Raw genomic sequence first — 27,948 nt, forward strand, 5'->3', positions numbered from 1 at the left:
AAGACCAAAAGCAGAATGCGTATCTTTTAAACCAATGGGAGAAAATTCAACCATTTCAATGCAAATAAGTAAAAGACACAAAAAGAAAAAGAACATGGAGTAAATGGAAAATTTGAAATGAACTGGTATGTCAGCCCTGAAACAACAATGATTAAAACGCAAACAGGTTCATTTTGCCAGTTGAAAAGCAGAGACCTTTGTTGTTGGATAATTAAAAAAAAAATCAGACAAAATGTTGTGTACATGAGACAGTCTTAAAATAAGAGGGCTCGAGAAAAAATAATAAAATAATGCCATTTGCAGCAACATGGATGGACCTGGAGATTGTCATTCCAAGAGCAGTAAGCCAGAAAGAGAAAGAAAAATACCATATGATATCACTTATATGTGAAATATAAAAAAAAAAAAAAGACAAATGAACTTATTTACAAAACAGAAACAGACCCACATACATAGAAAACAAACTGATGGTTACCAGTGGGAGAAGGGAGTGGGAAGAGATAAATTGGAAGTTCGAGATTTGCAGATACTAACTAATACATATAAATAGATAAACAATAAGTTCATACTGTATAGTACAGGGAACTATATTCAATATCTTGTAGTAACTTATGGTGAAAAAGAATATGAAAACAAATATAGGTATGTTTATGTATGACTGAAGCATTGTGCTATACACCAGAAATTGACACAACATTTTAAACTGACTACGCTTATATATATATATATATATATATATATATATATATATATATATACACACACACACACAAAAATAAAACAAGAAAGTTCAGTTTGGTAATGAAAGGATGGAATATGTCAGGCAAGAGTGAACCAAGACAAAGTTAGGAAAACAATCTTATTAGATAAAATAGAATTGAAGACAAAAATGTGTCATATGAAACAACAATAAAAGAAAAATACAATAGAGCAAGAAGATATAATAACCAAAAGTACATAAGCTTTAACAGTCTCAACGTGTATTAACCAACAATTGACAGAGAGCTAAATACATGAACAATTGTGACTGGCGATTTTAACATTCCCTGCTGAGAAGCTGAAAGTTCAATAAATAAGGAATCAACATAGATACTGAAGAGTTGAATAAAATAAGCTTAAGCACTATGTATATACATACATACACACACACCTTGAATAGATAATACTCATTATTTTATAAGAAAACATGGAATATTTACAAAAACAGACAATTTATGATAGCAAAAACAGCCTCGGTAAGTTCCAAATGTTCAATGTAATATAAATGACACTTTTTGACCACAATGAAATGAAAGTAAAATTTAATAACAGACGGATAGCCCAAAATTCTAAACACACGAAATGACATAAAACTATCCTTGGGTTAAAAGTGAAGCCATAAAGGAAATTAAGAAATACTTAGAAGAAAATGACAGTGAGAATAGTAAATATCAAGAATTTGTGGGACATAGCTAAGTCAGTATTTAGACGAAAACTTTTGACTTTAAATACATTTATATGGATAGAAATATTAAAAATCAATAAAGCTTAACATTTAACTCAAGAAAATAGAAAAAGTGCAAACAGAAAAATTCAGAGTTTGTGAAAGTATGATAAAAAATAAAAATTTTAAAAGGCAGAAAGCAATGAAATATAGATTTTTAAAAACCAATAAGGATTAACAAAACTAAAAGCTGGTCCTTTGAGAATATTAATTAGCTGGACAGATCTCCGTAACAAGACTCATCATGGGAAAAAAAAGAGAGGAAATATGTAAAGAAAATACAGACCCAACAAAAATTAAAAGTAATTACTGATATGACAGAGATTTGAAAACTAGTAAATTCCTAGATAGAAATTCTAAAATTGGTTTAAGAAATAAAAACCTTGAAAATACCAACAAGTATTAATAAAACTAAAGAGCTCCCAAAACTCTAGACACAGTTGTAGGCCTCACGGAAACATGTCCCCTCATACCTGAAAGGTTGTAATGGCACTACTGACCCAGCAGAGGGCAAAGGACTCTAGCCGGCCATCTGCAATGTGCTCTTCTGCACATGGTTATCACTCCAAGGATGGGCAATCATGTCCTTCAGGGGACTGACAGGAACACCAAGAAAAAGTGAGTCTCTCTCCTTCTGATATCAAGGAACCAGTTAGAACCAAATAACCTGGAGCTGCAATGGCCACCATAGACAGACTGAAGCAGGAAAGCAGAAGAAAGCAGAGCTAAGAAAGAATTTTTTAAAAAGAGAGAGAGAGACAGAGACAGAGATTTGATGACCATCTTGGGACCCCTGGATCCAGCCAGGCCTGAAGCTCTCTCCACCCTTCAGAACTCTCCTTCAGGAGACCCAATAAATATTATTTTTTATTTTAAATCATTTTGAGTTTGATCTCTGTCACCTGCAATCCAAAGAGAACTGGTGAATGAAGATGTGGGGAAGAGAGAAGGTGCTAGACTTTAGAGTTAAATGGTCTTAGATTTGAGTCTCAGGGGCAGCTCACTTAAGCTTCATGTGCCTCCATTTCCTTATCTAAAGAAGAATGGTAGTAATAATATCCACTTCATAGAATCGTGAAGATTAAATGGGATAATTCACAGGAAGCTCTGGGCTGCTTTTATTCCATGTCTGTCTTCCCACCAAACCACTGTCCGCTTGAAAGCAGGACCTGCTGAATTCATTCCCAGCCCAAGCTTAGCACCTGGTTCTTCACATATGTCAGCACCATCATACTAACTAAGGGCACCTGTGGCCTCTGTGCCAGCTGGCACCAGGCAACCACAAACACTGATGCAACTCGAGTCACATTTTGATATTAAAAAAACTTCAGGGAACTGTATGCAGAGGAAAGTTAATTCACAGCATTACTGTGTTTACTCAAATCTCCTGGAAAAGCCTCCCATTGGTTAATGTCTTGGGGGAGGGGACCACCAAATGGTGAAGGCCAGTGGCCCCCCTCTAACCATTAACCAGCAAGAAAGCTGGCAAACAAGATTTAGTGGCAGAAGCCCTGCCGGCTTACTGCACACATATTAGGATCCAGGACGGCGGGACCAAGTCAGCAGCTGCAGCCTAAGCCCACTGCAGACCGTGAGTAACAGCTGAGGACTCTCCATCCTTCCTGCTCCTGCCCAACCTCCAGAATGAAGCAGCATCTTGCTTATTTGACTTTTTTTTTTTTTTAATGAGGCATTGGGCATTAGGGCAACCAGCGGTGCTATGAGGCAACCCTGGAGAGGGTTTTCCAGAATCTGGGGGTCACCCACGGGGGTCTGACTTCTGCTGGGTTCCTGCCTTGCAAAGGCTGATCACTAAGAGCCATTCCCATCCAATGCACAGTGTTCCTAGGCCCAGCCAAGCAGCCATAACTGCCTCAGGGATGGAGTCTGAGCGCTGGGGTGGCTCAGTGCGACACAGAGCCCCTGCAGGGGGACACAGGCAGGGGAGAGTGGTGTCCGGCTGGTGCAGCAGACTGTGCATCCACAGAGTCACACACACCTCCTCACTTGGTGACCTGGGGCAAGGATCCTGCAGACAGAACGGAACTATCAGCTTTCCACCACGTGCTATGAGATTTAAATGCAGAGGGCCTAGGACTGTACCTGGCCCTTAGGGGCCCTTTGGAATACAGAGAACAAAGAGAAAAAGTCATGTTTACTGTATGCATGACTTCAGAAATGCAGGACAAGGAGAACATTCATGAAATGAAATACGTGGATGATGCTGATACTCCACAGTTTCATGTTGCTGGTACTTTTCAGAGAGCTGTTTTACTCTTCACTTTGCTTTCTCTAGAGAAAGGCAGAATGGCGTGGCACAGGTTCCAAAGTCAGACTGCAGGGCTTGGAATTTCAGCTCTCACTCCCTGAGCCTCAGTTTTCTCATCCGTACAATGGGCTCGGGATGACCCATTAAGTGAGGTCACATCAGAATGCACTGATAACAGCTGTGACTGATATTCACAACAATCTTGGAGAGTTAACACAGGAGAGGATGAGGCATGAAATCTCAGAGCCAGTAGGAAGACAAGGGAATGGACAAGAACTTCTATTTGGAGAAAGCCCACCCTGTGGGCTGTGAACTGCTCGGAGTCCTTGCCCAAGAAAGGACCAAAGACAGGTGTGGAGAGGGCCAAAGCTGAAGCAAAGATTTCACTGCAATCTGCCAGGGGCAGTGACAGAGAGAAGCACAGAGGGAGGGCTTCCTGGAGGAGGTGACCCGGGACCTGAGTACCAAAGGACGACAGGGAGCAAGCCAGGCCTGGCAGGGAGGGGATGGGCTAAAAGAGTGGAGCCACATGGGTCAGGAATGGGACAGGCCCATCTTTGTTCCCAGCTCTCAGGCCAGAGCCAGACTCCGCAAATACTAGGCAGTGGAATGACCTCCCCGGCCTGACCCCGGCAGAGGGATGAAAGTCTGATATGTGCTGGGAGATCACTCCTGAGACACCCAGCGTTGCTGCAGCTGAGACTTGAAGGGGCCTGATGTGAAGCTAGGGGTGGGGCTGTCACCAGGGTGGTGAGGACTCCCTGGGCCACATCAGTGAGGATCACCCCTCTCTGGGAGCAGTGGGAGCCACTGCAAGGTTTTCTGCAGCAGAGCAACCCATCTGCTTGATTTGAGAAAGACACCTCTGGCTGCGGAGACGAGAATGGTTGGCAGGAAGTGAGCAGGAGACAAGGAGACCTTGTGGGCAGGCGACTGGTAGAGAGGCCGAGCCCCAAACCTGGGCTGTGTCCTGAGACTGGAGGAGACAAACAACAAAAATTTGGAAGGTAGAAAGGGCCAGGCCAGGGTTGTGTATTATTATCAACTCTATTTTATACCAACGAAACAGGCAGAGTTTAGATAGAGCACCCATGCCACCCAGGTCATAAATAGCAAGGCTGAAATCGTAATCCAACTTGTTTCGCCAGGAAACCCAGGAAAATGGAGAATTGCCTACAAAGCCCTGTGGCCGGGGAAGGAGGGGGCAGGGCAGTGAGGCTGTTATCAAAGCCAAGACGCAAGGAACTCAGAGCAGGAGTTGTTTTTCCATCCACGTGGAGAGGGTGGGAGGAGGGCTCAGGGAGGTCAGGGGATGTTTGCATCTGTCTCTGGTGAGGTTCTGAGTTTGGAGCAGCCCAGAAGCAGAACTGTTGAATTAAATGATCCTATGTTTATTTTATTAAGGTACCATCATACTCTTTTCCAGATGACTGCACCATTTAATATTCCCACCAGCAATGTACAAGGTTTCCAAATTCTCCACATTCATGCCAACACTTCTTCTGTGTTCTGTTTCTTTTTTTTTTCTTTTTTCTTTTTGCTGCTTGGTCAATACGTTTATTACTGTCTTTATCTGAAAAATCTTCATAGAAGATTGTGGTTTGGTTCATTAACTCTCAGCAGTTCACTCCTGAGCTCTAAGGAAGCTTGCCTTCTTCTGAGCTACCTGATCTTTCTGGGCAAGTGACATTTTGGGACGGTTCTGTTGCCAGTAGAGGCAACCGGTGTTCCAGGTTCTTGTCCCGTCCCAGAAGGAATTCAGAGACAAGACATAGTGGTTAGAAAAGTAAAGTGAGGATTTATTAAAGGACAGATAGTACACTCTCAAGGGGAGAGCGGGCAGGCTGAGGTGAGCGGCTGCCCTGTGTTTCTTGGCCAAGTTAGTTACATAGGGTGTAAAAATGAATGGGCCGAATATTCATTGAGGAGGGAAGGGCTTGGGGTCGTATTCCCTGATCATCATCCCAACTCCACCTTCCCAAAGGGAGAGGGGATTTGTGTCCTTATTTAGTCTGGATCGGAAGTGTCATGGTGTCGGTGCATGATGGGTACTCCTGATCTGCAAGGCTAATTTTATTGAAATGAGGGCATAATGAGCAAAAGGTTACATTCGGACACTGGAAATTTCTGCCTTTTCTCACCTTTCTTTGTTCATCTCCAGGCCACTCATGACCCCAAAAGGTGTGATCCCTTATCAGCCCAAAGGTTCCTGCTTTTCTTTCTCTGCCCAGGGACCCTGGTGCTTACATGATGTATGGTTCCCTGCGTTTGGCTTGTGCCCCTCTTTTCTGCCCAATTCCTGCCATTTGGTCTGTGTCCCCCTTTCTCTGCTCATATCTAGCAATCTGCCTGCTCTAAGAGTCCCACTGCTCCTTTTTAACTTCTCTCTTAGGTGTTTCATTTTTCATAATAGACATCCTAATGAGTATCAGTTGGATCTCACTGTGGTTTTTATTTGCACTCCCCTAATGATTACTAACGGTGAGCATCTTTTCATGCGTTTCTTAGTTCATTTGCATATCTTCTTTGAAGAAACATATACTCAAGTCCTATGCCCATTTTTTGAATTGGATTGGTTTTTGGTCTTTTGCGCTTGAGTTTCAGGAATTTTTGTATATTTTGGATGTATCTGTATTAGATAGGTGATTTGCAAATATTTTCTCCCATCCTGTGCGTTGCCTTTTTACTCAATTGGTTGTGTCCTTTAACAAACAGAGTCTTTAATTTTGGTGAAGTCCAATTTGTCTAACTTTTCTTTTGATGCCTGTACCTTTGGTGTTATACCCAATGTCATGTCAAATCCAATGTCATGAAGTTTTGACTCTGTTTTCTTCTGAGCTTTATCTCTTACATTTAGGTCTTTGATACATCTTGAGTCAATTTTTGTATATGGTATAAGGTAAGGCTCCAACTTCATTCTTTTGCATGTAGATATCCAGTTTCCCAGTATTTGCTGAAAAGTCATTTCCCCATTGAATGATCTTGGTGCCCTTGTCAAAAATCATTTGACCAGATATGCACGGGTTTATTTCTGGCCTCTCTATTCTATTTCATTGGTCTACATGCCTGCCTTTATGCCAATACCACACTTTTGATTACTGCAGTTTTATAGTGCATTTGTAAATCAGAAGGTGTGTGACTTCTAACTTTGCTCTTCTTTCCGAAGGCTGTTTGGTTATTTGAGGTCCCTTCAGATTCCATATGACTTTTAGGACAAATTTTTCTATTTATGCAAAATACATCATAGGATTTTGATAAGAATTGCATTGACTCTATACAGATTTCTTTGGGTAGTTTTGGCATCTTAACAATATTAAATCCTCCAATCCATAAACACAGGATGTCTTTCCATTTACTTATATCTTCTTTAATTTCTTTCAGCAACATTTTGCAGTTTCCAGTGTATAAGTTTTTCACCTCCTTGGTTAAATTAATTCCTAAGTATTTTCTTCCCTTTATGCTGCTGTAAATGGAATTGTTCTCTTAATTTCCTTCTTAGATTCCTCGTTGTTACTACATGGAAACAGAACTGATTTCTGTGTGTTGATTTTGTATCCTGCTACTTTGCTGAATTCCTTTATTGGTTCTAACGGGTTTTTTTGTGGTCTTCAGCATTATCTATGTATAAGATCATGTTGCCTGTGAACAAAGATAATTTTACTTCTTCCTTTCCAACTTAGATGCATTTTATTTCCTTTTCTTGCTCATTGCTCTGGCTAAAACTTCCAGTAGTATGTTAAATAGAAGAGGCAAGAGCAGGCATCCTGTCTTGTTCTGAATCTTGAATGAAAAGCTTTCAATCTTTCACCATTGAGTATGATGTTAGCTGTGGGCTTTTCATAGTATGGCATTTATCACTGAAGTAATTTCCTTCTGTTCCTAGTTTGTAGAGTGTTTTGATCATGAAAGAGGATGTTGAATTTTGTCAAATGTTTTTTCTGCATCAATTGAGATGATCATGTTTTTTTTTCCTTCTTCTGTTAATGTGGTGTATTACATTGATCAATTTTTGCATATAGAACCATCCTTGCATTCCAGGAGTAAATCCTACTTGTTCATGGTGTAAAATCCTTTTCATATGCTAGTGAATTTTACCTGCTAGTATTTTGCTAAGAATTTTTGCATCAACGTTCATAACCAATATATGTAGTTTTCTTATGGTGTTTTTGCCTGGCTTTGATATCAAGATAATGAATGTGTTCCCTCCTCTTCAATTTTTTTGGAAGAGTTTGAGGAGAATTTCTGTGAATTCTTCTTTAAATGTTTGGTAGAATTAAAAACTGATGCCATGTGCTCCTGGGCTTTTTTGTGTTGAGAAGTTTTCAACTACTGATTCAATTTCCTTACTACTTACAGGTCTACTCAAATTTTTTATTTCTTTATAGTTTAATTTTGGTATGTTTGGTGTTTCTACAAAATTTCCATTTCATCTAGGTTATCCATCTTCCTGGTCTGTAATTTTTAATTTCTTTTCATAGTATTCTCTTATAATTTTTTTAAAAATTCTATAGAATTGGTAGTAATGTCCCTACTTTCATTTCTGATTTTAGTAATTTCAGACTCCTCTCTTTTTTTCCTTACTCAGTCTAGTTAAAGTTTTGTCAATTTTGTTAATATATTTGAAGATTATAGTACATTTTATTATTATACCATATATTATTATACCATACTGTATTATCATACTATGTAATATATATTGATCAGATATATTATATTTTGCTTTCATTTATTTTCTCTAGTTTTTCTATTTTCTATTTATTTATCTGTGCTCTAATCTTTATTGTTTCCTTTCTTCTGCTACCAACAATCTCTTCTGGTGACTATTTATATGGAATATCTTTTTCCATCCTCTTACTTTCATGTCTGTGTCCTTGGATCTAAAATAAGCCTTTTTTAGTAGTCATATAGTTGTTTTTTTTTTTTTAACCCATTCTGTTAATCTGTCTTTTGATTGGAGAACTATATCCATTTACATTAAAGCGACTACCTACATGGAGGGACTTACGTCATTTTCCTATTTGTTTTCTAAATGCCTTATAACTCTTTTGTCCTTTACTTCCTGCATTACCATCTTCTTTTATGTTTAGCTGAATGTTCAGTTGATTTTTTTTTGTAGTGAAACATTTTAATTCACTTCCTTTTGTGCATACTCTATAGCTATTTTCTTTCTGGTTACCATGGAAATTTACAATCCTAAAGTTATAATACTCTCATTTGAATTTGTGCCAGATTAACTTCAATAGCATACAAAACCACTCCCATATAGCTCTGTTCCCACATCCTCTCCGTTATTTAAGTCACAAATTACATCTTTATTTGTTGTGTCTCCAAAAACATAGAGGAATACTAAATTCATTAGTATTTTAAATCATATAGAAAATAAAAAGTGGAGTTGCAAACTGAAATTATACTAGATTTTATAATTGTTCATATTACCTTTACCAGGGATCTTTATTTCCTCCTACAGGTTTTTTTTACTTTCAAGTGTTCTTTTATTTTAATCAGAAGGACTCCCTTTAGCATTTCTTGTAGGAGGGGTCTAGTGGTAATGAACTCCCTCAGTTTTGTTTTGTTTTTTTTAACCTGGAAATGTGTTAATTTCTCTCTCACTTTTGAAGAAGAGTTTTGCCTGATAGAGGATTCTTGGTTGATAGTTTTTTTCTTTCTTTCAGTACTTTGAATATATCAGTTGGATAGATAGTTAACCTTTCTGAGCTTCCATTTATGCCTGCCTAAAATCAGAACAATAATATCTACTTTATTAGTTTGTTGGCAAGGCAAAATGTTAGGCACCTGATAGTTACTTGATAAATCACAGCAGGTGTTGGAATTCATTTTCTGATGAGGAAATTGAGACCCTGAATTGCCCTATGTCATACAGCCAATGTGGAGGAAGGAAGGAACTGGAACTTGAGTGGGTCTTCAATGGGGTCTTCTACCTACTGCTCACCACACCTCGCTGCCTCAGAGGCCCCACGACATCTAATGAGCATTTGTGCTTCTGCAGGGCCTGGCCATCCAGGATGATGCTGCTCGCTCTGTACACCTGTCTCTTCTGGCTGTCTACCAGTGGGCTCTGGACCATTCAGGCTAAAGACTCTGACGCTGTCGTGAGCAAGAGGAACCCTCACCGGGACTTGGCTCCAAGCAACACTGACTTTGCCTTTACCCTGTATAAGCACTTAGTGGCCTCAGCTCCAGGCAGGAACGTCTTCATCTCCCCTGTGAGCATCTCCACAGCCTTGGCTATGCTGTCCCTGGGTGCCAGTGGCTACACACGGAAGCAGCTTCTCCACAGCCTGGGCTTCAACCTCACTGAGACATCAGAAGCTGAGATCCACCAGGGCTTCCGGCATGTCCACCACCTCCTCAGGGAGTCAGACACTGCCTTGGATATGGCCATGGGCAATGCCCTGTTCCTTGACTGCAGCCTGGAGCTTCTGGACTCGTTCTCAGAAGACACTAAGCACTACTATGGGTTGGACGCCTTGGCTACAGATTTCCAGGACTGGACAGGAGCCAGAAGACAAATTAACGAGTATGTCAAGAATAAGACGCGAGGGAAAATTGTGGACTTGTTCTCGGAGCTAGACAGCTCAGCCATGCTCATCCTGGTCAACTACATCTTCTTTAAAGGTACCCTTCACCCATCCCATTCTGACAAGGCCCTGTCCTCTACTGTCAACAATAGTAAGAGCCATCAAAACCCAGGGTGCACTCTTGGGCAAAGACTTCAATCTTACAAAGCACCTGCACATCTGAATCTCCATCTTCTCCATGATCCTATTAGGAAGATGGAATTATGTCATCTCACCAAGAACCAAAATGACACCCAGAAGAGTTGAGCAACTTGCCCAAGCTCTTGCAAGTTGGTTCAAGGTCAAACATGTAGCTATGAACAGTCTGGCTACCTCACAGTCTACAAATATTGGCCAAGTCCCAGCTGTGAGTCAGGTACTTGGCCAGGGGCTGGAAATACAGCCTCTAGCCAGACAGACAAAGCCCCTGTCCTCAGGAACTTCCAGGTGGTCCCTAAGCCCTCCTGTTCACACTTCCTGGGGGGCTCACGGCCAGTTCTGACCAAGTCTCCTGTCAACCAACCACAGTCCCTCCTCACCAGTTTGGAGCAGGATTTTCCAAAGTGCCTGTCCCTAAAAATCACCATGGAGACTTGTTAAAATTACAGATTCCAGAGCTTACACCAGACCTACTGAAGCAAAACTGCTTTAAAAAAGTCCTAGAATTTGTATTTGTAACAAGGCTCTCTCCCCTCATCATTTTTATGATCAGGCAATTTGAGGATATATTATCCTTGAGAATAAAATCTGTACTCCTTAGTCTATAAGTGGTTCTCAACCGAGGGAGATCCCACCCCCATCCACCTTCAGGGATGTCAGGCAATGTCTAGAGACATTGTGGGTTGTCACAACTAGGAGTGGGGGGGTGACACTGGCATCTAGTGAGGAGAGGCCAGGGAGGGTGCACAGAACAGCCCCCACAGTGATACCTGCCCCCAGTGGCTATAGTCCCAAGGTTGAAAAACCCTGGCCTAGAATTATCTGTTTCTTGTGTCTTCTCCAGCTTCAGGTCTCAATATTTTTCCTACTTAAAGTTCCCAATACACAGCAGACTGACACGTACACACATCACAGACAGGCCGCCCACACCGAATTCCTTTCAAGTCTTTGAGCATGACGTCCCCGTGGAAGCCTGTGTTAGTTCCCTATTGCTGCTGGAGCAAATCACCATGAACTCAATGGCTTAAAACAGCTCAAATTTGTTATCTCACAATTCTGGGGTCAGAAGTCCAAAATGAGTCACTCTGGGTTAAAGTTAAGAGGATGCCAGAGTATGTTCCTTCTAGAGGGTCTCGAGGGGAGAATCCGTTGCCTGCCTTTTCCAGCCTGTAGAAGCCACCTGCATTCTTCGCCTTGTAACCCTCTTCCCTCTTCAAAGCTAGTAATCACATCACTCTGGCCTCTGCTCTCATCCTCACATCTCCTTTCTGACTCTGACCCTCCCACCAGCCTCTTCCACTTTTAAGAACACTTGTGATTACACTGGGCCCACCTGGATTGCCCAGAGTAATCCCTCATCTCAAAGTCAGTTGATGAGCAACCTGAATTTCCTTTTGCCACGTAACATAACATATTCATGGGTTCCAGGGGTTAGGACACAGGCATCCTTGGGGGGCCACTCTGCCTGACAAAAGGTTCAAGCCCCTTCTGTCCCCTGAGCCCTCCCTCAACTTACCTGACTGCCTAAAACTTCTTCCCACACTTCAAATCTTGGCTCAAAAGCCACCACCTCCATGAAACCTCCCAGTTCCCTCAGGCAAATCTTTGTCTCTCATACGCATCCTCTGCAGTTTTTCCACACCCGCATTAAAGATTATCCAAATCATAATCCCCAGCAAAGACTCCTCACATACCATTTCTCTCCTCCCCGCCTCTCACTCGGGGCTTCCCATCAGCCAGCTGTCCCCCATCCCCCCGCCCCCGGCATGTTATTACTGGATGGACTTAGCATCTCTTAGCATCTTGGCGAGCCCTCCTGCTGCCTCTTGGCCTTTCTCTGCCCGTTCTCCAGCACGAGTCTGGGAACCCACCTGGGAGAGGCCTCCTTTCCTGGAGGGTAGTGAGGGTAAGGGACTGGCCAGGCAAAGGCACCATTCTTTTTTTCCTCCAGCTTTACTGAGGTATAATTAACTTATCATGTAAATTTAAGGTATACAACGGGTTGATTTGACATATGTATATATTGTGAGATGAGCACCAAAATAAGGTTAGTTAACACAACCATCATCTCACAAAGAAACCTGTGTGTGTGGTGAGAACTTTTTTTCTTCTATACATTTTTATTTTTTCACTGTAGCATTTTAAAATTGAAGTATAGCTGATGTACAATAAAAGCTCTAGGTGTACAACATAGTGATTCATAATTTCTAAAGTTACACTCCATTTATAGTTATTATAAAATGCTGACTATGATATTTTTAATTTCTTCTCTCAGCAACGTTTACGTATATAACATAACATTATTAACTGTAGTCAATATCCACTATGCTGTATATGAGATTCCTCAGAACTTCCTCATCTTATAACTGCAAGTGTGTCCCTTTGATCACCTTCCTCCTGTCCATCATTCCATTCTGTTTCTGTAAGTTCTATATTTTTAGATTCCACATATATGTGAGAGCATACAGTATTTGTCTTTCTCTGTCTGACTTACTTCATTTAGCATAATGCCCTCAGGTTTCCTCTGTGTTGTTGCAAATGGCAGGATCTCATTCTTTTATGACTGAGTAACTTTCTAATACAGGTATACGTGTGTGTGTGTGTGTGTGTGTGTGTGTGTGTGTGTGTGTGTGTGTGTATCACTTTTATTTATCCATTCATCCATCAAATTGTTTGGAAGATTGTTTCCTTGTCTTGGCTGTTGTGAATAATGCTGCAATGAACGTGGCAGTGCAGACAACTCTTCAACATAGTGAGTTCACTTCCTTCTGACGCATACCTAGAAGTGGGGTTGCTGCGTCATACGGTGGTTCTGTTTTTAATTTTTTGAGGAGCCTCCATACTGCTTTCCATACTGGTGGCACCAAATCGCATTCCCGCCAACAGTGCACGAGGGTTTCTTTCTCTCCACACCCTCGCCAGCTCTCGTTTTCTCCTTTCTTTTTGACAATGGCCATTCTGACAGGTGTGCGGTGACAGCTCATGGTTGTTCACTCGCATTTCCCTGATGATTAGTGATGCTGAGTGAGCACCTTTTCTTATACTTGTTGGCCATTTGTATATCTTCTTTGGGAAAAATGTATCTATTCAAGTCAGAGGCCCATTTTAATTGGATTATTTGGGGGGGGTGTTTTTTTGTTTTTGCTGTTGAGTTGTATGAGTTCCATGTATATTTTGGATATTACCCTGTTATCCAATATGTGTTTTGCAAAGATTTTCTCCCATTCCATAGGTTGCCTTTTTTCTTTATTGATTGTTTCCTTTGCTATTGCAGAAGCTTTTTAGTTTGATGTGATCCCATTTGTTTATTCTTTTTGTTGCTTGTGCTTTTGGTGTCATATCCAAAAAAAAAAAAAATCATAGCTAAGACCAAAGTCAAGGAGTTTATTTTTCCCTATATTTTCTTCCAAAATTTTTGCAGTTTCACGTCTCATGTTTAGGTCTTTAATACATTTCAAGTTAATTTTTGTGAAGATGTAAGACAGGTGTCCAGTTTCATTCTTTTGCATGTGAATATCCAGTTTTCTCAGCACCATTTATGGAAGAGATTTTCTTTTTCCTATTGAGTGTTCTTGGTTCTCGTGTCATATATTATTTGAGTATGTATGTGAGGGGCTATTTCTAGGCTTTCAAATCTGTTCTGTTGGTCTATGTGTCTGTTCTTATGCCTGCACTGCACTGTTCTCATGACTATAGCTTTATAATGTAGTTTAAAATCAAGAAATGTGATGCCTCCAGTTTTGTTTTTCCTTCTCAAGATGCCTTTGGCTATTCAAAGTCTTTTGTGGTTCTATACAAAAGGCAGCATCCTTGACACCTGACTGCGGGAGGGCCAAGGAGTCTGGGTATATTTGCCTGGAAATGTTTCTGGATGCTCCCACTAATTACCCAGGACATCTCTCCCCCTAGACTGTGCACTCTTGTGCATGGCATCCCCATCTCTGTGGAGACCCGATACTTTGCATACCACTTGGCATGTGGAAGAAACTCAACAGTGGTTGCATAGAGGTTCTCGTAACACAGCCTTGGGAGAAAAACACAGTAAACCCAGGTAGAGGGAGGGCCCTTCTGAGCCTGACTGGTGCCTGAGAGGAGGCAGGACGGACAGAGGCTGGCAGGATGGCATTTGGCCCAGGGCCTTGCTCTTGTGGTTTCTAAGTGTTCTCATGGCCACAGTGCCGCTGAGTTGATGGGAAACCATAGCTCCTGGTAATAAAATCAGAGAGAGTTTTAACCTTCGAATGTAAGAGCAGACATTGACAGGAGTGCGGGCTGCCTGGCTGTACACAGACTTCCTGTGATACAGCAAAGCTAATTAACAAGCCCCTGCTAAGCTGGGAGCTACTCTGAAATGTTGCAGCAAGTCAGGATAATAAACAGAAGTGCAGGGTGTGGCTGTCATCACTACACTTAGGACATGTACAGAGTCCCTGGCATGGTCTTTACTTAGTGGACTGTCTTGATAGCTCTTTTATGGAGAACAGTAAAAATATTGTGAAAAAGTTTTCCAGGGAGTCATCCATGCTCTCTCCAATTCCCCTTCACAAATTCTTAAGTTTCTTAACCATGAGTTCTCCTGACCCACGAATTTTCAAGAAAAGATCCCCTAAAGTAGAGGTTAGATCCCATTCTGTGTTTGGTTCTCTGCCAAACTGGATATATGTTATACTTGCTTCTAGAAAAGAAATACTTAGTCAAAAGCATACAGCAAACTTTTAAGGATGAAAAACCTAGCACTAAAAAATATTTAATCCAATTTTTTTGGCTGTGAGCTGGACGACTTAGCCACAAAACATGCCCCCTTCAGTTTTGAGGACCTCAGGCTTCCTTTGGAGGACGATTTGAGAACGTGCAAGGGATCCCACCTGCTGTGAGACAGCCTCATGATCCAGGGAGTCCCCCAGGCAGAGGGATGGAGAAGGGTCTGCCTGGAGCTATGCACTGGCCACGTTCAGGTGGCCTCAGGTGGGAAACAGTGACCTCACAAGGGTTTCTGGACTGGTGCTCAAGGGCAGCCAGGACACTTGGTACCCACTGGACTAGGGTCCTCAGTCATCTCCAGACCTGGGAAGACTTAACCTAGAGCAGAGGAGGCCCTAGTGAGACTCAGCCTGTGTCTTTAAACATCCAAAGGTCTGTCCCCTGTAAGAAGACTCAGGGTTGCTTGGAATAAATTCAAGGGCCAAAAAGGCTCAATCAAGCAGGCATTACATTCAGGCAGACTTTGGCTCGGTCTAAGGAGCAATTTTCTTCCCATCAGCGCTGACCAGTAGTGGAAAGTCCCATCTGTTCAGGTAGTGAGTTCCCCGTCACAAGAGGAACAGATTGCATGATATCATGAAACATGGTGGAGAGGGTTTGAGTTCAGTCCGGGGTGGGTGTCTGTGACCTTGAAGGAATCTTCTCACCCAGACTCTGCCTCTAGGGAATGTATTGTGGCCTTCAGGGCCATTTGGCAGATGTGGAGCCTCCTGTAGGAAAGTGCGTACAGTTGACTGGGCGGCTAGGACATCAGAGAGTGGGGATGGAATGGATGGTTGGTTCCTTCAAATCCCCCCAGGGACCTTGAATCCACAGACTGAGATCCAGCACCACTTCCAGAGCCCTCCCAGCCAGGATGGCCTCCAGGGCCGGGGCAATGAGGCAAAGTCTGGTTTACTGACCCCTACCCCTAAATCCTAGAGCCAGCAATCTCTTGCTCTCTTCCTCCTTCTATTTCTAGAAGTCAGTCTCAGATACGGTGCTGATCCTCAGTCCATCGCAAAGGGTGGAGAAAGGAACAGGCTTTAAACCTCCGGGAATTTCACATCTTAGCAGGAAATTCCAGCAACTCTGGTGGGACCTTCTGGCGTGAAGGAGGCTGCATCACTTGCTTGGCGGTCCCCCCTGGGGCTGTGCAGCCTCCCAAGCTGCCTTTTCGCCCTGCTCTCAGAGACTTTCTCTTACTTTCCCTCTCCCTCCTCTTACCAGGCACGTGGGCACAGCCCTTCAACCCAGAAAGCACCAGGGAAGAGAACTTCTATGTGAACGAGACGACCAGGGTGACAGTGCCCATGATGTTCCAGTCGAGTGCCATCAGGTACCTGAATGACTCGGAGCTCCCCTGCCAGCTGGTGCAGCTGGAGTACACAGGCAACGAGACCGCCTTCTTCATCCTCCCGGACAAGGGGAAGATGGACACAGTGATTGCCGGGCTGAGCCGGAACACCATTCAGAGATGGGCTGACTCCCTGACCAGCAGGTAAGCCCTCCGGCCAGCTGTGCTGATTTCTGCAGCCGTCGCGTTCCCAGAAAGTAGGGTGGGTGGAAAAGGGGTGCACTGGCCATCCTTCTTCCCCCAGATTTGCCCTCCAGGGCTCACTTTTCCTGCCTGCTGGGTCCCCAAAGGCTGGAGGTTCTCTGGTCTAGAGGTCACACTTACTTCTCCACCTGTCGATTGGCGCTGAGCTACTCCGGGCCCTTCCACAAAGTGAGGTCCTTCTTCCCTGGAAGGTTAATAGCCGCCCTCTGTGTTATCAAATCTTTCACTGTTTTCTCAAACTGAGCTCACCAACCACCCGGCCCTCACTGATCCATTTATCTTGCTTACCTGAGACCAAGCAGCTCTAAAGATTCCTGGGAGATCTCATAAAAAAGACAATGAAAATCATCACTCTATCCACCCTGGAAACAATGCAAAGCCTATGAATGGTTCTTAAGCCACTCAGTGATCTAATTCTTCTTCAATCAATCAGTAACTAAGTAAGAAAGTAAGGATAAGTTGGTAATAAACTCATTTTCCCTCGGGAACCTCTGAGCCAGAGGACAATCAAAATTATAGCCAAGCTTGTGTCCAGCCCTGATCCTCACCTTGGAGGGGGAAGCAGAGGTTCTGGAGAACATGGTCCTCACTCCCGGGAGATTGGAGTTCTGTCTGTGCACGAACCAAGCAATTTGGGAGCTGGTGGTGGGTGGGTGGTGCAGACTCAAAGGGAAGAGGGGATTGGGGGAAGGAGCCGGCGCTCGGATCTGGAGTCGCTCAGGAAGGCTCATGGACAGGTACGATTTCATTTATTCATCCATTCGTTCACTATATTTATATGGAAGCACCTGCTGTGTACCATGCACTAGGCTAAGCACAAGGGATAGAACGATGAAAAGGGCAAAATATAGGCCCAAAAGGCCTGCACTCTAGGGCAGAAAACAGAGTCTGGTGCCATTGATAGGGGTACAATGACATCATAGGTTCTCTCAGAGCAAGAAAAGGGAGGAGATGCACAAATGTGTAAAATTTGGGGGAGGGTGGGACACGGGACTCCGGCCAGGGGACTGGGAAAGGGGCTGCAGAGCAGATTGCTTTCACTTTGTGCGCTAAGCCCGAGTGGAAGTTCAGCCAGTGGCAAGTGCGCCCAAGAGCGTTCATGGAAGAGGGAACGACTCCAGCCAAGTCAGGGAGGCGGGGCCCGGGGCACCGGCAACAGAAACAGATGAGACGAATTCAACTTGGATGAATTTGGCAATCCAAGAATTTTGCAGGCAGACAGTCTAGAAAGAAGCTCTTCTACTTTATTATATATGTAGGTTTCCTGTTCTAGGGTTTTGGTTATTTTTATTTTAAATTATCCCCTCAGAGAGCTGCCAAGTGCTGATACTTCTGGAGAGGTTAATCCAGCTCCCCCTAGTGGACGTGAAAGTGCCAGCAAGTTTGACCTCACTAGTGCGGGGGAGAGTGGTATGGTCAGCTCTGTTCCAGAGAGATCCCCTGTAGCTACGTGGGGGCACAGAAGTGTCCTTAGACCTCCCTTGAGTGTGTGTGCATGTGAGCCTGTGTCTGGGCGATGGGAGAGTTCCATTTGCCAGCTCCTCAAGTCGGCCCTCCTGTCCCTACCTCACTCCCACCTCTCAAAAGCAACCTGTAATTCAGGTACAGTGCCACCAGGTGGTGATAATGCACCGTGATTCAAATTCGCGACCCTAGCAGGTTGAAAATAAAGGATAATCTCTTTACACCCAAAATAATCTCTGCACCAAACTACTTGAACAACATTTATCAATAACACGTTCCATTTTCTTCTAAATTTTTAAATGAACATTCAAGGTAAAACTTTGCATCTTTACACATCATATGTGATTGGGCATGAGTTCTCTGCTTTATCCGGGTGATATTGCCCGTGGCTTCTCACCGCCATGCTTGCGTCGCCCCTTCTCCCTCATCCTTCCCAGCATCACTGCCTCCTCCCCAACTGTGCTCTCCTACGCATCCAAGCTCAGCATCCTTCAGGGTCCAGCACCTCCCACCAGAAACCTCTGGGCCCTACTCACCGGCTGCTCTCGCGAGAGCCTCCACTAGGTCTCCTTGCTCTGCTGTCACTTACTTACCTACCTGCTGCCTGCATAGGTCGTGGCGGCAGCTCTCTGAGGGTGAGGCGATGGGAGTCTGAGGCAGCTAGTCCTGGTTTCTTCACTTTCCTGTGCTTCCCAGTGGTGTGACTTTGGGGAAATTCCTCAGCCTCTTTTGAGTTTCAGTCTCGCAATCTAGAAGTTGAGGATGGTGACTCCAATTTTTAAGACTGGTTGCCTGCGTGGATTAGAGGAGATAAGGGAGCTCAGGAAGGTCCACCAGGTGCCGGGTATGGGTGCTTCCCTTACCTTCCTTTGCTGTTTCCTGTCTGGACAAGTCACATGTCTCATTCGCCTTTATATATATATACGTATTTTTTTTAATTGAAGTATAGTCAGTTTACAATGTTGTGTCAATTTCTGGTGTACAGCATAATGCTTCAGTCATACATGAACATACCTATATTCGTTTTCATATTCTTTTTCACTGTAGGTTACTGCAAGATACTGAATATAGTTCCCTGTGCTATACAGTGTAAACTTGTTTATCTATTTTATATCTGTTAGTTAGTACCTGCAAATCTCTGACTCCCTATTTATCCCTTCCCCCACTGGCAACCATAAGTTTGTTTTCTATGTCTGTGAGTCTGTTTCTGTTTTGTAAATAAGTTCATTTGTCTTTTTTTTTTTTTTTTTAGATTTCATATATAAGTGGTATCACATGGTATTTTTCATTCTCTTTCTGGCTTACTTCACTTAGAATGATGATCACCAGGTCTATCCATGTTGCTGCAAATGGCATTATTTTATTCTTTTTTATGACCAAGTAGTATTCCATTGCCTTTGATTCCTCTTCAGCTGCCCTGGTTGCCAGCCACCAAACCTCACCAGAGCAGCTTTTGCTCAGTAAAGAGAAGGTTTCCTGCATTCCCTCCCCTGCTGGAGAGCCGCACCCTTTCACTGATTTCAGGGTTTGGGGCTGGAGAGCAGGAAAAGGAAGAAATTTTAAAATGAAAGTAATGCCCACCCCCACCCCTGGAATGACTTTACTTACCTTTCTAGATAGCCTACCTGCTTTACCCAGAGGAAACTGCCAGTCTTATCCTCAAATTCTTCCAGAATCACAGAGCTTTAGTACAGAAGGGCCCTAAGAGAGGCCTTTGTTGCCTTACACTGCCTTGCTGTATAGATGAGAACAAGCACAGAGAGGGACAGGATTTGGCTGAAGCCACACAGCATTAGCAGCCGGGCTGGGACCAGGACCCCTACACCCAGTGGATGTTCCCTCCACTCCTCCTCTTCTGCTGGGGGTCCTTGGGGGACCACAACGGCTTTTTCTCTCTTTTTTTTGGGGGGGGTAACTAATGTATAGTTAGTTGATTTACAATACTGTGCTAGTTCCAGGTGTACAGCAAAGTGATTCAAAAAATATATATATATATATATCCTTTTAAAATTATTTTCCATTATAGGTTATTACAAGATATTGAATATAGTTTCCTGTGCTATACTGTAAATTCTTTTTGTTTATTTTATATATGGTAGTGTGTATCTATTAATTCCATACTCACAATTTATCCCTCCCCCACCTTCCCCTTTGGTAACCATAAATTTATTTTCTATGTCTGTTGAGTCCATTTCTGTCTTATAAATAAGTTCATTTGTAGTATTTTTTGATTCCACAGTTAAGAGATATATGATATTTGTCTTTCTCTGTCTGACTTACTTCACTTAGTATGATAATCTCTAGGTCTAAGGCATTATTTCATTCCTTTTTATGGCTGAGTAATATTCCATTGTGTGTATCTATACCCATTTTCTTTATCCAGTCATCTGTTGATGGACCCTTAGGTTACTTCCATGTCTTGGCTACTGTAAATAGTGATGCTATGAACACTGGGGTGCATGTGTCTTTTTGAATTATATTTTTTTCTGGGTATATGCCCAGGAGTGGGATTGCTGGATCATATGGTGACTCTATTTTTAGTTTTTTAAGGAAACTCCAAACTGTTTTCTATAGTGACTGCACCAATTTACATTCCCACTAATAGTGTAGGAAGGTTCCCTTTTCTCCACACCCTCTCCAGCATTTATTATTTGTAGACTTTTTAATGATGGCCATTCTAACCAGTGTGAGGTGATATCTCACTGTAGTTGTGGTTTGCATTTCTCTAATAATTAGTGTTGTTGAACATCTTTTCATGTGCCTGTTGGCCATCTGTATGTCTTCTTTGGAGAAATGTCTATTTAGGTCTTCTGTCCGTTTTCTGATTGGGTTTTTCTTTATTAAGCTGTATGAGCTGTTTGTATATTTTGGAAATTAATCCCATATCAATCGCATCATTTGCAAATACTTTCTCCCAGTCCATAGGTTGTATTTTCACTTTATTTATGGTTTCCTTTACTGTGCAAAAGTGTATACGTTTGATTAGATCCCATTTGTTTAATTTTTCTTTTATTTCTTTTGTCCACAAGGACTTCTTTAGGGAGTCTTTCCTTCAGTGTCCAATGGTTTATCTGTATCAGGTGGAATCAGCTCCAAGAAAGAGCTGAGAAGGCTTTGCAGTTCAGAGGCCCAAAGAGGAAGCTACCTGTGTGATGGAGGGAGAGACAGAGTCTGCCTCTTGCCCTGTCCCTTCCCTTCTCCCTTCCCCTGTCCCCAAAGAGCAGGTCCAGCTGGGAGGCAGGGTCTGGAGGGATCACAGTGAAAGAGGGAGTCTGGCTGGCCAGGCCCAGCCCCCAGAAAAACCTAACCCCATCTGCTTACCCCGAGCAGCCAGGTGGACCTGTACATCCCAAAGGTGTCCATTTCCGGAGCCTATGACCTTGGGGGCATCATGAGGGACATGGGCATTGCAGACTTGCTTAACAACAAGACACATTTCTCAGGCATCACCCAAGAGGCCCCACCGAAGGTGCTGAAGGTAAGTATCTCTAGACCCCACCTTCCCCTCACCCCTGCCAAAATCCACAATACCAATGATAGAAGCAACATGGAGCCCATCCATGAACAGGCTTCTAGGTCCCAGGCTGAGAGCCCCAGGTCTTGTCCAAGCTCCTAGTTTTGCAACAGGCTAAATAGAGGCTCAGCAAGAACGTGACATCCCCAAGGTTACACAGAGCTAGTGACAAGGGAGCGCTGCAGCCCAGGCGTTGACCCTTTCTGCCAGGCCACACAGAGGGGCCCCTGTGGAAGACAAAGTCACCATGGCAGGACTGTGAGCCACCTCCAGCAAAAAGGAAACGTCTAAATGAGATCACACTGAATCTTCTACTCAGTTACATTCATTATCTTCATCCCTCTGCTTCATGTTCTGTTATTCATTCATTCATTCATTCAGGGAGTATTTATTGAACATCTACTTTGTGCCCCAAACTGTGCTCAACACTGGATGTGCCTCCATTCCTCAGACCTAGCCCTGCCCTCACAGGATCTTACAGTCCTGTGGGTGAAACAACAAGAGAGGCAACAGGGGAAAGCTGTAGTGGCAGCAGCCTCCTCCCTAAGCACATAGACATGGACCGTTGTGATGCTGGCACAGAGTATGTGCACAATAAAATGCCTGTGTGTGAAGGACTGAGTCAGACAGCTATCACCTTACAAGGCGAGTGTTACCCCAGTTTCTTAGAAGAGGAATCTCTGCCTTGGGGAGGGTGAATAACTCATCAAGGCCACAGAGCTAGTAAATAGTCTGACATTTGACCTAGGGTCTGTTTGACTCAAAACCTCATATTCCCAAGACACACTGCAGTGATTCGTAGCCCAGCTCAGAGTTCTCCCCAGCCATATGTGCCTATTTACAGAGCCACTGAGCCTCTGATTCCCTGCTGCACCATCTGCCCATAGGGTGTTGTTATTTAATTAGGCAGATCTGCTCTGTCCAAGGTTTTTGATAAAAGCTATGCAAGCGTTTTGCTGATTTCAGAATTTCTTCTAATTTTGATCATATCAAGGACTGTTTCAACAGTCAGAGATGACCCTTTTTCATACAGAGAGGCACAAGCACTTTGCATAAGTTGAACCCTCCTTCTTTACTGGCAGAGTGGAGAAGGAGCAAGGTTTGCCTCCACCAGCCCAGGACCCAGTAAGGGGCACGGGATATGGACGCGGAAGTCCAATTCTGGCCCCAGAGCCTTGATCTTCATTGGTGGGCTTCACCTGCCCACTTTCTAGGGAGGAAGCCTAGGTGTGGTATGGGTTCTGGAGTTGGGCAGACCCCTGCTCCCATCCTGGGACTGCCATGGAGATGAGGAGCTAGCTGGTGACCTCCTCTGAGCCTCAGCTTCGCCATCCAGAAACCCGAGGGCAGAAGGGTGAAGCGCTGAGACTTGGAGAACTCCCCACACGCCGCAGGTGCTCAACCCCCACTCTCGGTCCTTACCCACCAGGTGCTCCATAAGGCCATCCTGCAACTGGATGAGAAAGGATTGGAGGCAGTTGCGTACACCAAGGTCAGCCTACAGGGGGCGCCCGATCCTCTCACCATCCACTTCAACCGGCCCTTCATCCTCATTATCTTCGACCACTTCACGTGGAGCAGCCTTTTCCTGGGCAAGGTTGTGAATCTGACATAAGGGGACACCCAGAGGAGCCGCAGCGCTTCGGACTCTGGGCACCAGGGAGTCCACTGAAACGTTCTGGGAAGTGGGCGGGTTCCCCTAATCTTCTCTAGGTTCTCTTGTAATAAACAATGTCACTGTGATTGATGACAAGGTTAGTTGAAGGAGAAAAGTGAGACGATTGACATTTGGATAATACCAATATAATATTGTACCAATGTAATTTTCTGGTTTTGATCATTGTCCTAGAGTTGTGTACTATGTGGTAGTACACTGAAAGGTATATGGAAACACTGTTTTTTTTTTTTTTGTAAACTTATGTAAATTTGAAATTATTTCTAAGTAAAAACTTTTTTTAAAAAAGAAATTATTCAAGTCAAAACACAAAAGAAAGTTGTCTTTAAAGTGCTAGTGGGAAAATGTCATAATATCTTTCAAAAAACAAAAAACAAAAACAAACCAAAAAAAACCTTCAAAAATGAAGGCAAAATAAAGAGTTTTTTTTCCCCAGACAAGCAAGAGCTGAAAAAGTTTATCACCTTCACTAAAGAAAATTTTAAAGTAGTTCTTTATGCAGAAACAAGATGATTCTAGATGGAAACTTGGACCTACACAAAAGAAGGAAGAGCACTGGAAAGAGTAAATATGTGGATAAATATAATATATATTTTAAATATATTTAAAATAATATTAACTGTTTAAAGCAAAAATAGTTATCAATTTATTGCTTCTCAACTCCAAATCCTCCCTTTATTGCTGCTCTGCAAAAACTGATCTGGACGTTTTAAACAGTTTTGCTTTGCCAGCCGGGCATATTAATCTTTGTCAGTAGAGGGCGCTAGACAAAGATTGCTGGAGGAAGAGACCCTACTCTCCCAGTTCAGGGCAAAAAGCATTAAATGAGATAAAGAAGAACCAGATGGATGGATGGATGGATGGATAGATAGATAGATGATATATGATATATAGGTAGATAATCAGGTGATACCGTAGATGATAGGTAGATAGATATGGCATATATCTTGAGAAAAAGAAATTGAGGGATACTTCCTTAAATATACATATTTATACATTTCCTATATATACATATGTGTGTATATATATATATTCCTATGTATGTGTGTGTCTGTGATATAGATATAGATATAGATATAGATATAGATATAGATATAGATATAAATATAGATATCCCCGAATTCTGAAGTCAGCATCTTAATAAGAAATGCATTCCCACTAAGGTCAAGAGTAAGACAAGGCCACTCATTATACCCACTACCACTTCACATTGTCCTGGGGGTACTAGACGATGCAATTAGATAAGAGAAATCAGAGACATAGAATTAGAAACTCTCTCTATATTTGCAGATGACATGTAATGTACCTATATAACCCTAGCAAATCAATGATAAAGCAAACTCAAATAATAAAAGAATTTATAGTATCGTATCAGAATATAGAATTAACATGCAAAAACAATGCCTTCATATACACAAACAACAACCAGTTAAAACACATAATGAAGAGAAAACCAAATAGCAACTGAAAAGATGTAACACTTACTAATAAGCAAGAAATGAGCAGAATTTATATAGAGAAAATTCTGCCATAATCCTTTAAGATGCAAAATTAGGCTTGAACAAATGCAAAGATATTCTTTCTTGAATAAGATGGGCCAACATCATCTAGACATCAGTTTTCCCTAAGTTTATCAATTTAATGGTATTCCAATAAAAATGCTAGCAAATATTTTTTTTCTGGAGATAGACAAGATGTTAGCGAAGTTCATACAGAAAAATAAATGTGCAAGAGTAGCCAGGAAAACATTGAAAAGGTACAGATATGGGGGACAGGGAGTGGGGAGGACAGGGGACTGGCCCGCTCAGGTATTAACATCCTACACAGATACTCTAGTAAAATCTGTGGTGCTAGGCCCTGAGGAGACAGAGAGACCAATGAAGTAAGTTAGAAAGTCTGGAGACAGACTCAAGTAAAAATGGAAATTTAATATTTGATAAAGAAAAACTTTTAAATAAATGGTATCAGGACAACTGGATAACCATTTAAAAAAAACAAAGGATAAAATTAGACCTATTTTCCACAACATAAATAAGAATAAACTAAGAATCAGAGATCTAAATTTAAAAAACCATACAAGTAATAGAAGAAAACATGGGTAAATTCCTCTATAATTTAGATGTAGAAAAAAAGCTTTCCAACCATGACTCAAAGTCCAGATGAAGTTTGTTAAAGGATTGAGAAATTTGACTATATGAAAAATATTTTTAATTGCAAGGTCAAAATTTCATAAGCAAAGTCAGAAAGAACAAACAGAAGTGAAAACCTCAGGGAAAATATTTTCAAAATATATCACTGATAAAGAGCTAATATCCCTAATATGTGGTGTTTAAACACATGAAAATATGTTGGACTTGATAGATAATTAAAAAATGCAAATTAAAACTACACTGAGATACCATTTCCTATCCATCAGACTGGCAAAAACGTGACAGCTTCCCAGTACACTATAATGGTTGGGTGGAAAAAGTCATTTTCATGCATTGCTTATGGAAATGCTGGTGGGTCCTTGTCAAAAGAAACACGGGCAGGATAAACTAGAAACTAAATAAACTGTTGCCTGAAAAGCATGAGGAAGGACAGAGTGGAGGAGGTAGAAGGGAGTACCACTTCTCTTTATGGATCTTTTTAAATGGTTTAGACTTTAAGGATAATATTAATGTTCTATATATTTAAAAATAAAATTACATGAACAAAGTGAGCAAAGCCCTAAAACCAAATGAAAAGAAAATAAAATGAATTCAAATATATTTCAAATGGATAACATAACTACACTGAGAGGGAGAAAAAGAATTAATCCAAGGAATTGTCAAACACAAGACTTGGACGATGTATCTCTAGTTGGAAGAATCTGGAAGCCCTCTTTCCAGGTTTGTTTTTCATCACAGAATGGGGATAGCAAACGAGACACTATATGATTTGCAGGATTGAGCAAGAAGAGCCACAAATACAGAATGAGGGAAGCAAGGAAGAATCCTGTGATGGAGGGTATGAATTGAATGCATAAACTCATGGTCTTTAGTACATTTCTAATATATACGTATAGCTGGGACAATTTGAACAGGTAAATAAATAAATACATAACAGAGGATATGTATATATAGTAAGAACAGTAATGGATTAAAGTGCGCTGAATAAAATGAAGAGTTCATGAATCCATACCCATCATAGTGATAAATAAATATGAAAGGAAAGATGGATTTAGATTATCATAGTAAAAATCAATTCAAGAACAGTCAATGGATACTAAATCCGGGGGCATGGGGAGTTTGATGAAAAACAGGATATTAAAATTTGTGTTGAAGTCTCTCCTCAGTAGTGAGTTATTATAAAAGGAGAAAGAGTAGCTCTTTATTGGAGAAATGTATATCACCTTAACCAAGGTATTAAAATTAACATCACCAGTTAGGGACAAAGGGACATCGTGTCCTCTGGATGTGACAGTCTGAGAAGGAGCCAACATTGTTTCCATGATAGTCCTTCCAAAAATGTATGATCTGAGGCTAACCATGGGGACACAGCAGACCAACCTAAATTGAGAGAGCCTGTGAAACAGCTGACCTGAGCTTTCCCAAATGGCCACATAGTGACAGACAAAGTAAGGGCTGAAAAACTGTCCCCGATTCAAGGAAACTAAACAGACCTGGCCCCAACCACATAGATGGTCCTGGACAGGACCCTAGGTTGAAAGTAAAAATATCACAAGGAACGTGTGGGGCAGCTGACAAAACTGGAACATGACTGTAGCTTCAGGTGTTGAAACAAGATTAAATTTCTTGGATTTGCTTATTCGATACTATTTACATAAATGAATGTTCTTGTTCTTGGTATTACCTTGCCATTTCCAACGGTTCAGAATACAATAGCACGCATGTGCACACGCACGTGCGCACAGGCAGATATGGAGAAAAGAATTGTCAAACACGTGGACGATGTTTAAAAATTTATGTATCTGCGCAGAACCCAACCTGTCTGTGGTTTGGGGTTGCTGTCTGCCTCACAAAGCAAAGTAGAGGGTTTGTCTTCTAAGAGAACAAAAGTCATCTCCTCTGAAAAAGCCTCTTACGCAGTTGGCTTTGGCATCTTCTAGGAATAGGAGGACATGGATTGAAGCCCCATGAGTTTAGTTTTTTGTTGAGGTAGAGAAAGAAGACAGTGGTTATAACCAGAAAGTCCAGAGTTGGGTGTAGTTACCTCCAAAACTTGTCACCGTTAACTCAGCCCGGGCTTCATGACAGTCACAGAGGTGGATTCCTTAATAAAATAATAAGACAGTTTTAAAAAAAGAAAGTTACGACTCTGGATAAAGTGTTATAGGAGTTTTTTGTAACTATTCTTGCAATTTTACTTCAGGTTTGAAATTATTTAAAATAATTTTTTAATTAAAAACAAAAATAAATAAATAATGACCCACAGCACAAAAGAAAAATAAGGAAAGGACATAATATCCCCGGTAGAAGGACCATCTTAATTAAAACCTGTTGTCAGCAGCTGTGCTACTTAAG

The 27,948-nt window shown here is 42.1% G+C and overlaps 1 protein-coding gene and 1 long non-coding RNA gene across 6 annotated transcripts in view; one reads left to right on the top strand and one right to left on the bottom strand.

Moving 5' to 3' along the window:
• The window catches only part of LOC141577876 (uncharacterized), a 62,927-nt gene that overhangs the window by 34,154 nt on the left and 825 nt on the right, over positions 1 to 27,948 (bottom strand). For 3 of the 5 annotated variants that reach the window (XR_012507407.1, XR_012507405.1, XR_012507404.1), the window contains 2 exons: positions 23,191 to 27,697; positions 18,848 to 19,046 (listed from right to left, as the gene is read on the bottom strand). This is a non-coding gene — a long non-coding RNA (uncharacterized LOC141577876). Of the gene's footprint in view, positions 1 to 10,394; positions 15,961 to 18,847; positions 19,047 to 23,190; positions 27,698 to 27,948 lie in introns of those variants that run through there. The other 2 variants (XR_012507409.1, XR_012507408.1) reach the window with 2 other exon arrangements.
• LOC105079894 (corticosteroid-binding globulin) lies at positions 1,035 to 23,383 on the top strand. The gene is made up of 5 exons (XM_010968736.3): positions 1,035 to 3,074; positions 9,760 to 10,388; positions 16,460 to 16,730; positions 21,585 to 21,732; positions 23,198 to 23,383. The coding sequence occupies exons 2-5, from the start codon at positions 9,776 to 9,778 to the stop codon at positions 23,381 to 23,383; spliced, it is 1,218 nt and encodes a 405-aa protein (XP_010967038.2). The 5' UTR covers positions 1,035 to 3,074; positions 9,760 to 9,775.

Source organism: Camelus bactrianus, chromosome 6 (genome assembly GCF_048773025.1).
Source record: "Camelus bactrianus isolate YW-2024 breed Bactrian camel chromosome 6, ASM4877302v1, whole genome shotgun sequence".
Classification (NCBI taxonomy): domain Eukaryota; kingdom Metazoa; phylum Chordata; class Mammalia; order Artiodactyla; family Camelidae; genus Camelus; species Camelus bactrianus.